Below are 9,506 nucleotides of genomic sequence, written 5' to 3' on the forward strand. Positions count from 1 at the left end.
CAGCAGGAGGCCACTGGAAGCTTGGGGAAGACATTTCATCTACCAGAGCTGAACATTGTAATGCCCCAGTGAATGCCTTGGTTTAACAGGGAGTCTTGGCAGGTGTTTTTGATGCTGATTGTTATTGCAAATGATGCCTTTGTGCACACAGGTGCATGAAATATCATCATGTTTCCCTCCACCTGTTTGGTGGAGCTGCAAACCAGATGCATTTCTGCAAGTCTGGGTAAGGACATGTACAATTCTGTTTTCCTATGTGGGGTTGGTACTTAGTCTGTGTCTCCCTCGTGCTGAGACAAAGCCCCTGGTCCAGTGAGAGGTGTCCCTGCTCATGGCAGGGAGGTTGGAACCTGATGATCTTCTTAAGGTCCCTTCCAACCTTCACCATTCTATTATCTTATGACTAACTCCTGGACAGCTGCTCCATCACCTCTCGGTCCAGTTCAGTGCAAACAGCCTCACCTGGGAGCCATGAGGGTTTGTAGCTGTACTGGTGGCACTTGGCTGACCTTATTTTTTCTAAGGTCAGATTGCTTTTTTTAATTCTTTTTAACAGAATTTCAGTTTTCCTTTGCCAGCAGTAATTCACATCCTTGTCAATTTGGGACAAATCAGAACTGTTTATGAACAGCCTGCTCGTCTGTGCATTTGTAGGAAACAGTGTCTAGCAGGGGGTGTCTGTCTGGTGCTAACTTTGATTTCTCTGAAATAGAATTGGCATTGCTAACTTTAGAAACAGCACAGCCAAATATGTGAGTGAAGGCTGGAAACTGAAGCCAAGCTGAGCACTAACTGGGAAGGAAATAAACAGCTCTATCTAGAGGGGTTGCAGCACTGAACATGTTGGAAGGCACAGGTTGCTGTGTGCATGGGCTGCTGGGCAGGGCTGTGAGCAGGGGAGTGGGGCAGAGGATTTGTCATCTCTGTGTCACAGCTCTGATCTGTCTGCTCTAGTCTGGAGAGGACCCAAGGGAGGAGGAGCAGCACCTGTAAACCAAACTCCCCAGTTCTACCCAAGTGCTGGGGCAGGGAGTGGATCATGGAACCAGTGAGCTTGGCTCCACCAGCCCAGTGCATGAACAGTTCTTTCATCTGCCCTTTGTTGTGTGTCTTTTTGCAATCAGCAAAATACCTGAGAAAACAAGGGGAAAATGAAGTGATTTGCAAAAAGAACTGGTGGGATTTCAGCCATGAAACGTAGCTGAGGTTGGCACTGGGTCCTGAAGGCAGCTCCTGCATCTGAGGAATGTCCCAGCCCCCTCCTGTGGGAGCCAGAGGACAGCAAGGCTGCACTCACATGGCAGATGAAATCTAGATGCACAACCAAGCTTTGAGCCTTCTAACAGACAGAGGGTAACAAAAAGTACAACTGTGGGTTTGCCAGAGCAGTTTGTCTAGACACTGGATCATCCCTCCCTAGGGGAGGGCGTCAGTGTCTCCTCAGAGCCTGGAGCTGCTCTGCAGTTGCTGAGGTGACGGGTTTGTTTGTGAGATGCAAGTTTTGGCAGTTGCCTTCAAGTTGCTAAAGAACAAGCTGCACATTCTTATTGGTCCAGCTTGAGCTCTGTTTCTTCAGATCTTTCAGGCTTCAGCTTAGGGGGTGTCATTCCCTGTCCCCAGCCCCTGGGGCAGTGCTCACAGCTCCTGCCTGGATGAGCAGCTGTTAATTCAGGGTGGCAGAACATGGTGTTTCCTGGGAACTCAGCAGCAAAGCTGCTGTCACATGTAACCAGGGAAGTGAATGATATCAATAAGGACATCTTAGCCACACAACAGATTGACAGAAAAGCCTTCCAGAAACCTAGAACAGCTCATCAATGAAACTTCAGCTACTTTCCTTCCAAGCTCCTGTCATGGCATGATGGTCATGAACAAGCACGTGTGTCTGGACAACAGGGGCTTTTCTGAGACAAACTTGTCTGAAATTGGGTAAATGAAACATGAAGAGGAAATGTTGACAAGAGGAGAATGAAAGAAGCCAGCACCCTTCTCTGAATGAGCACAGGGTGGCTGAGGGCACTTGGGCTACCCCAGCCCAGAAGGATCTGTTCCTGCTGGGGCTCTTTGGAGAAGGAAGTTGAGATTTTACTCTTTAAAAAAAAAAAAAAAGTTAATTTTTTTTCTCTTCCTGACCAGCATCAGCTCCCTGGCAGGAGCCAGCCCCTCTAGCCACAGCAGGCAGGCAGGAGGCAGCACCAGGTTGAATGCACATGTATTTATTGTAACACATTTCCAGCACAAAGTATAACACTTAAGCACAGGAGTGTGACTAGAGCCTGTACAGGATCTCTGAAGGGAACAGACAACAGGGACATGCAGCCCTACAGGCTCTGCAGCAGATCCCAAGGCAGCTGCAGCAGCCAACAAAGACAGCTTAAAACAATGAGAAATTCCACCAGTGGCTCATTCGCAGACCGCCCCTCAGGCCTGACTGGGTATGTACAAGCATCCAATAAACAGGATAGTAAAATGAACATGCTGAACCATTTACAGACACTTTTAAAGAAAAAGTTGCTGTTTGCAGCAAACATTTGGTCTAAAAAAAAAAAAAAGAAAAAATCAGAAGGCCACATTTGTCTTTCTAAATTCTCTTGTCTCTCACACTTTCCCACTCTTAAGTCAAAGCATCAGCCTTTTCCTCCCTCTCTTTTTTAAAGGAGGAGCTCAGCCCCACACTGAGCCTGGTACCACCAAGACCAGACTTGATGGCCTCAGCTTCCAGCACAGTGAACACAGTTTGGTACTCAGCCCATCTGAGGCCACCTCTGCCATGCTCTCCTTCCATTAATTTGCACTCAGATGCTTGCAAAGATTTCCCTCTTGCCTTTCTGGCTTACAAGATAAACAAAGAACTTCTAAGAAACAGCCCTGCTGAGAAAAGTAACATTTAGCTTTTTTTTGTCTCCATGTCTCTCTCCACCTCCTGCTACTGGATACTCGGTGGCTGTGTTGGCAGCAGTGATTGGGGAGCAAGTTATTTCTGGTCATTAAATGAGCCACTGTGTACACAAACGCCCTCTGTGTGGAGAAGCTGGAATGACCTCAGCACACAGGTAGGGGCTTGTTTGCAGAAGGCAGCTCATTCCTAAAAAGCTGCTTCAAGAACCTGGAGCCTGCTCAGCCAGGCCCCTTCCCCAGGGCTGAACAACCACCCTGTCCTAGGGTGACCTATCTCTACAGGCTCTGTGCAAACAAACTGGCTCCTCCTCATCCTTCATGGCCCTTTGCTTCTCATGACAGATGTCGAGACAGATGGAGGCCAACAGCAGGGTCTGAGAATGGGGTTATGAACTAAGAAGTCTGATCAGAGCTGTCCTGTGCCCTGCTCCAACAATCCCTGCCCCTGAACAGCTCTGAGCTTAAGCTGTTTGTGTATCACCCCTGTGCCTGAACCACCTTGGAAGGAACATCCCAGAGCTGCACTGCCAGGAGCTTTAGCAGAAAGTGCAGTGGGAATCCATGGGGAAGGAGAACTCATCTTCCAGCTTTGTTCTCTGAAAACATGCTGAGCACATGAAGTCAGATACAAAGAGGGAAAAATAATAATCTGCAGAGCCATGAAGGGGCTTTAGGGGCTAAGGGAGAAAGAAATGGCCTCTTTCAAAATTTCTTAGTTGATTGCAACTGAATTTGCAAGAATGAGATAAAGGGCAAAACTAAGAAGTTGTGGCAGCTGTGAACCACCAGCACCAAACTACTGGGAGACCTGGTGGCTTTGGTCAGCTTCAAATAACAAGCTTCTCTAGTTGCAACACTGGAAACAGAAGTGAGGTTCCATTATCTTGATATATTTGAGTCAAAAAGTGCCAAAAGCAAAACCTGCAAAGGAGCAGACCCAGTTCACTGGGGGGGCAAGCTGGGAGTGCTGGTTTCTTGGAAGCAAACCAGTGGGAGAGAGGGCTGGGGTGGCCTCTGGCTGCAGCCTCCTACCACGGCTTTATCCAGACGTGAGTTGCAGAGAAGCTGCTTTTCTCCCAGTCGTGCCCAGCACCACCAAAGAGCCACATGAAAGGCTGGTGGAGAAAACCTGCCTGCCCCAGAAGTGGTGGTGGGAGCTGCACACACCTTGGGGTACCAGACAACAGAAGAGGTTTGACTCCTCAGGATTCCCCAGCCTCCCATCCCCACCTGGATGTTTGTGTCATACCTTCCCTGCCCCTTCACACCGCCCGTGTCTCCGCCTCGATCTTCTGCTCCCCATGTAGGTTTTCCAGCTCTTGGACCTGGGCCACATTCTGTCTGATTGCAATTTCTGGACCCCCTCCGTAAAGTGTGCTTAAATAAACCCAGGTCTCCTCAGAAATCTGCCCGTAGTCAGCACCTGAAAGGGACAACAGCAGTGGTGAAGGTGGGTGGGTGCAGGGGTGTCACTGCCAGGGAGACTGAATAATCCTCCAAGCTGTCCTAGGAGCAACAACTTTAGGTGGTGAAAGCAGAAAGCAGAGAACTTTGCCATCGAGGTTACAGAGGAGGAGGAATCAGAAGGGGCTGCTTTGAGGGAGAACCAAGATAGAGATGCCATCTGTATCAGCTGGGCAGCAGAGCCCAGTGAGGACAGCAGCACAAGTTACTTCACAAGCCAGACCACAGCAGATACTGAGACAAGTCAGGATGCAAAACAAGATCACAGCAACAACACTGGGCATAGGGGAGTGGTGGAAGGGGCCTGGGAAGAGCAGCAGCAGCAGATGGGGGACTGCAGGCTTCACTACAGCAAGTGCCACCAGCAAGGTGGTCATGCAGGAGCATGGGGAACCAAGGTGGGCAGCACAGGGGTGTGTGCAGAGAACTGTCATCCTCTGCAATGCCATCTTGCTCTGGGACCCTTCACTGTGGACAGACAGGTCCAGTGGATCATTCTGCTTTACCTTCCAGGAAAGCTACAAGCCAGCACAAACCTTACCCTGCTTAACTTGCACGTGGCCACCTGCTTTAGTGAGTGCAATCTTGCTGTTGTCAATTGGTCCGGGAGGCTCTGTAGGGGAGAACAAACTTATCAAGACCTATTCTACTTTCCCTTTTGCCACCAGATCCATCTCATTTCCCAAGCTAGTTCTCTTGTTATTTCTGCCCTACCCTTGGGGACCTGCTGGCAGTCAGAGTGGTGAGTGTCTGAGCTCTGTTCAGCCTCAGGTGACACCAGCCAGGGGCAGTGCTTACCGAGAGGTGTACCCTAGCAGAGAGACTTGTTTCTGTTTTACCTCTTACCCCCAGCAGACTCCAGAGGTCTCTGGCTTCTTACCATTGTCCTTCCCCTTGACAAAGGCTTCCCACTCACGGAACCACTGCATGCTGATACAGTAGATGACACTTGGAGACTCCTCTGCCTGGAAAGCCTTGTTCAGCTGGGAGAGCAGAGGAGAACAGAGACATGCAGGAAGGGTTTAGTCACTCCTGAGGAGCCCCTCACTATAAGGCAGCCTTCCCATTCTTCAGAACCCCTTGTAATTCCACCACCTTCCTCACAACCTGTTCCTGCTCACTAGAGCAGACAGGAGTCTAGGATGGTGTCAGACTGGATGCAGTCACACACAGCACTGTCATGTTCCAGCTGCCCTCCCCGTGCTGTCAGCCCTGGGGAACCCCAGGGTCAATCTCCTGGCCATGCTGTAGATCACATTCTGGAAAAGAGGGGCAAGAGTTTTCCACTAAATGGCTGGGGCAGGTCTCCATTTCCCACCTCTGCCCTTTGCTGTTGCTTCCAGATGCCTCCCCCACAAACCTTGATGAAGGTGTCGATTTCAATCCTCCTGCGTTTGGCCAGTGCCTCGATCTCCACTTGGCAGATGGAGCACACGTACAGATGGTTCACAGCAGGGCCACCCCCAAACCTGAGCACAGGAAAAGAGGGAGGGGAATGGAGAACTGCAGAAGAATGGAAATGCTTCCCAGCCTGGAATCCTACAGAGATGGATTTTTACACTGCTCCAGACATGGATGAAGGAGGAGCAACTGCAGCTGTTTGCCTTTGCTCTGCACAGTGAGGGTCACCATGCTGCTCTGGAACAGTGACACATAGAGCTCCTGGTGATTTAGATGAGGATGCTCTACCAGACAAGTCTCTGCCAGACCACATGCCTTGAAGGTGCCCTGGGAAGGGATTATGTCTTGGCCGCTGCCCAAGGTGTGAAACAAAAACCAAACTAATTGGCAGGAAGAATGAAACAGCCACATTCACCTGTTGTAGAGATATTCCCACACATTCTGGGGCAGAATCACAACCAGGTCATCAATGTAATGGTATTTATTAGGAGGGATGCCTGTGGAGGAAAAGCAAGAGAGAGAGTTAGCCAGAGAACTCCATATTGCTGGGGAAAGACACAAAAAAAAGGCAGATTTCCTTTGCTGAAAACTCCCTGATTCCAGAATCTGCTTCCTCTGCTCATTGAAGACAGCAGAGAGGTCATTAACTGTGGAGGTTTCTCAGTTCATGGCTCCAGTTTCTAATCAAGTGCTTCACTTCCAATTGGAGATTTATAGACAAGAGGACTCTCCACAAGACAGATGAAGAAGCAGAGCAGTAAAACGTGGTTATCAAGCTCTCTTCAGTGGCACGTGCCCCATTCTCCAGACAAACACCAGAGGCCAACCTTGCTGATAGGGCAACACAGATAAATGTTGCTTTATCTGCTTTCTACAGGTTTGTTTTTAAAAACAAACAGAGAACTGAAAAGCCTTGTTTCCCAGCACTACATATCCCTCTAGGCCTCTGATCAGCAGAACAATGGGGTGATTGTTTCATCCCTCCCTGTGCAGGCTGGAGTTTCTGCCAAGGAAGCAGATCCCACCGCAGCATGTGCTCTGTCAGGATGACAGCTGGAGTTTTTTTCCCCGAGGCATAAAGGAAGAACTGGGAGTTGCTCTTCCCAGGTCTGGAAGTGCTGCCTTACCTCCATGAGAGCACAGGAAGGTGTGGTTGGTGATGGGACCAGGCTCAGCAAAGGTGTTGAATTTATTGAGCCACTCTCGAGAGATGTAGAACTGGAGTAAACTGTGCTCCTTCATGCTGGCAAGGGACACAACTTTCTGACGCTCCCGCACAGCCTCTTCACTGCTTTTCCTTTAGTAGGGAAGAGAAAAACCAGTGATTCCTGAACACTTCAATTTTCCAAAGGCATTTCTAAGTATTGTGCAGCCAGGCAGAAACTGCTGCCCCCAGGGCGCAGCTCACCTGTAGAACAGGACGTAGGCTTCTGCGTTCTGCACCACGGTCTCGTGGACTTCAGTGACGTACTGGTCATCAAACTCGTACCACTGGCCATTGATCACGTTCTGGCAGTAGGCAATGTAGTGCCCACCTGGAACAGGGAACACACAACAGTGCTGGGATTCAGAGCACAGAGGGAAGTCAGGCCTGGGATAATGTCAGCAGCACAAGCCGGACTCTCTGCTGGCAGAGGACGGAGAGAGAGGCAAAAGTAAAAAGCGTAATTCCTCTTCAGGCAAGGTTTGCAGGAGCAGGGGAGCCTGGCACTGTCACCCTGATCTGCCTTCCTTGCAAAAGGCCTCTCACTGAGGCTGAACATCAGGAAGGGGTCTGAGCCCAGCTGCAGGGGATCTGCCAGGAGCTGCTGGGTTCATTTTTCCAAGGGCAGAGGCTGACCAAGCCCAGGGATGGAGCGGGAGGCCTTACCCAGCACCTCACCCCAGAGGTGTCGGCTGCACCTGGAACACACCTGTGCTTTGCTGACACTCAGACTCACAGAAGAAGGACTTACTGCCTGCTGTGCCATGGTGACAGATGACCGAGAGGAGATCATAGGTGGTGATCTGGGAGACACATTCCTTGGCCAGGAAAGGTCGTAGATCCAGCCCTTCCAAGGGGAAGGAGACATGGCTGCTGATCTTGAAGGAATACATCACCTCGTGCCGGAACCGTTTCAAGTGGATACAAAGAATCTAAAAGACCAAGGACAGAGGACAGCAAAGCACAGTTTTTTCCATGAGTATCCTGATAAAACAGCACATCTCTGTGTGTCTGATCTTTGCAAGACTTCACCTGGTACCCACGAATCCTGCTGGCTCATCAGCTTTGCCATTCTAAGTCTCTTCTGGTCTAGATATGGGACTTTGCCACCAAAACCAACTGCTATTTCTGTTCTACCTCTGGCCTCCCAACCTCCTCAGAGGCTGCTAAAAGAAAACTAGGCAACAAGGTGCATTTACTCACCTCTGGCAACCGGAGGACTTTGCAGTACTTCACTCCATTCCGCAATCTGAGGGAGGAAAAGAAACTAGCTGTAATAATCTCTAAAGCAAAGGGATGCAAGAAGGCAAGGCTGGGTCCTGCTTCCTTTGAAATCCAAGACAAACCCTGAATTCCAGCAGCAACAACTTCAGGCCCTTTGCAGCATCCTTCCCCAGTGGGCATGGCATGAACAGCTTGTCCTGCCTCTTTCCAGTACAATAACTGCATTACTGCCAGGCCATGTATCCTGTTCATATCCTTCTTTTCCCCCCAAAGCCAGCACCTCCTTGCCATCAGTGACACCCATCAAGAGCAGAACTCTAATCCATGGCAGACTCTCTACACATCACCCAGCAGAAATCTCCAGGCTGAGGGCACAGCAAAACATCTGACAGCCCCACAGAGAAACCAAAGTTCCAGAAATACAGATAATGCAGACTTACTTTTTACACCGTTCACAGCTGTACATGTTGTCCCCTGCAGACCAAGAGGAGAAAGCCATTATACTCAGAGCACACAAGGGTGACAGGGCTGCACCTCCAGCCAGTGCAGAGAAACTGAGATGAACCACCTCTTGGGGAAGGAGGGGGAGAAGGGACCAAAGCAAACCCTTCTCTCAACAAGCAGAAGTAAGGATGCAGTCAGCTAGCAGGAAAGTATGTGACTGCCACCAACAGAGGGGAATACAGCAAATGGCTTCAGTCCTCTAGAGCTTCAGGTGTTGATGGAGAAAGCAAAGAAACTAAGGTGGGTGAGGAGCCCCAGCACCCTCAACCAGCCAACAGCTACATCTGCTCTTCACTAAGGACACTCTCAACTGGATTTCCTACCCCTGAGCAGGTGGAAAAACTCACTTCTTAGAGACGCTGAACTGCCAACTTCTGGTACTGCCAGTCTCCAAGTGAAAGACTAAGGTAGGATATCCAAGGATATTTATTGTGCCTCCAAAATGCATGTGAAATACTCCTCCATGTGTATTTTTTTTCATGATGTCAGCCTTCACTGAAGAAAACTCACCCTTCAACTCATCTGCTGCAAAAAAGGCAGCAAGGCAATCCTCCAGTGTCACAACAGGACCCCAAAACCAGCTAGGGATACAGGACACCACAAACCTGCAGAAGAGAATGGATTAAGAGAAAGAGTTACATGGAAAATATCTGGACACTCTGGCATGTAAAACCCTAAAGGGATGCTGGGTTTCCTTCCAGCTATAGGTCCTCAGGTCATCACACAGCCCAGAGAAGCAGGGCAAGCATGATTTCTCTCAGCTTATATTCCCACTGTGATTGCTCAAACTGGAAGTGATTTGGAAAACTAC

At 49.6% G+C, this 9,506-nt stretch overlaps 1 protein-coding gene across 1 annotated transcript in view; it reads right to left on the reverse strand.

The window, feature by feature from the left end:
* Positions 1 to 4,160: 4,160 nt before the first annotated feature.
* The window catches only part of USP20 (ubiquitin specific peptidase 20), a 15,500-nt gene continuing 10,154 nt past the window's right edge, over positions 4,161 to 9,506 (reverse strand). Inside the window, exons 13-23 of the mRNA XM_009998893.1 lie at positions 9,206 to 9,300; positions 8,632 to 8,665; positions 8,171 to 8,216; positions 7,719 to 7,899; positions 7,172 to 7,298; positions 6,891 to 7,060; positions 6,179 to 6,260; positions 5,723 to 5,831; positions 5,243 to 5,345; positions 4,904 to 4,975; positions 4,161 to 4,321 (exon numbers count right to left, since the gene is read on the reverse strand). Coding sequence (XP_009997195.1) covers positions 4,161 to 4,321; positions 4,904 to 4,975; positions 5,243 to 5,345; positions 5,723 to 5,831; positions 6,179 to 6,260; positions 6,891 to 7,060; positions 7,172 to 7,298; positions 7,719 to 7,899; positions 8,171 to 8,216; positions 8,632 to 8,665; positions 9,206 to 9,300 — 1,180 coding nt within the window. The remainder of the gene's footprint in view (positions 4,322 to 4,903; positions 4,976 to 5,242; positions 5,346 to 5,722; positions 5,832 to 6,178; positions 6,261 to 6,890; positions 7,061 to 7,171; positions 7,299 to 7,718; positions 7,900 to 8,170; positions 8,217 to 8,631; positions 8,666 to 9,205; positions 9,301 to 9,506) is intronic.

The sequence above is a fragment of the Chaetura pelagica genome, unplaced genomic scaffold (genome assembly GCF_000747805.2).
Source record: "Chaetura pelagica isolate M959 unplaced genomic scaffold, ChaPel_1.0 scaffold405, whole genome shotgun sequence".
Classification (NCBI taxonomy): Eukaryota; Metazoa; Chordata; class Aves; order Apodiformes; family Apodidae; genus Chaetura; species Chaetura pelagica.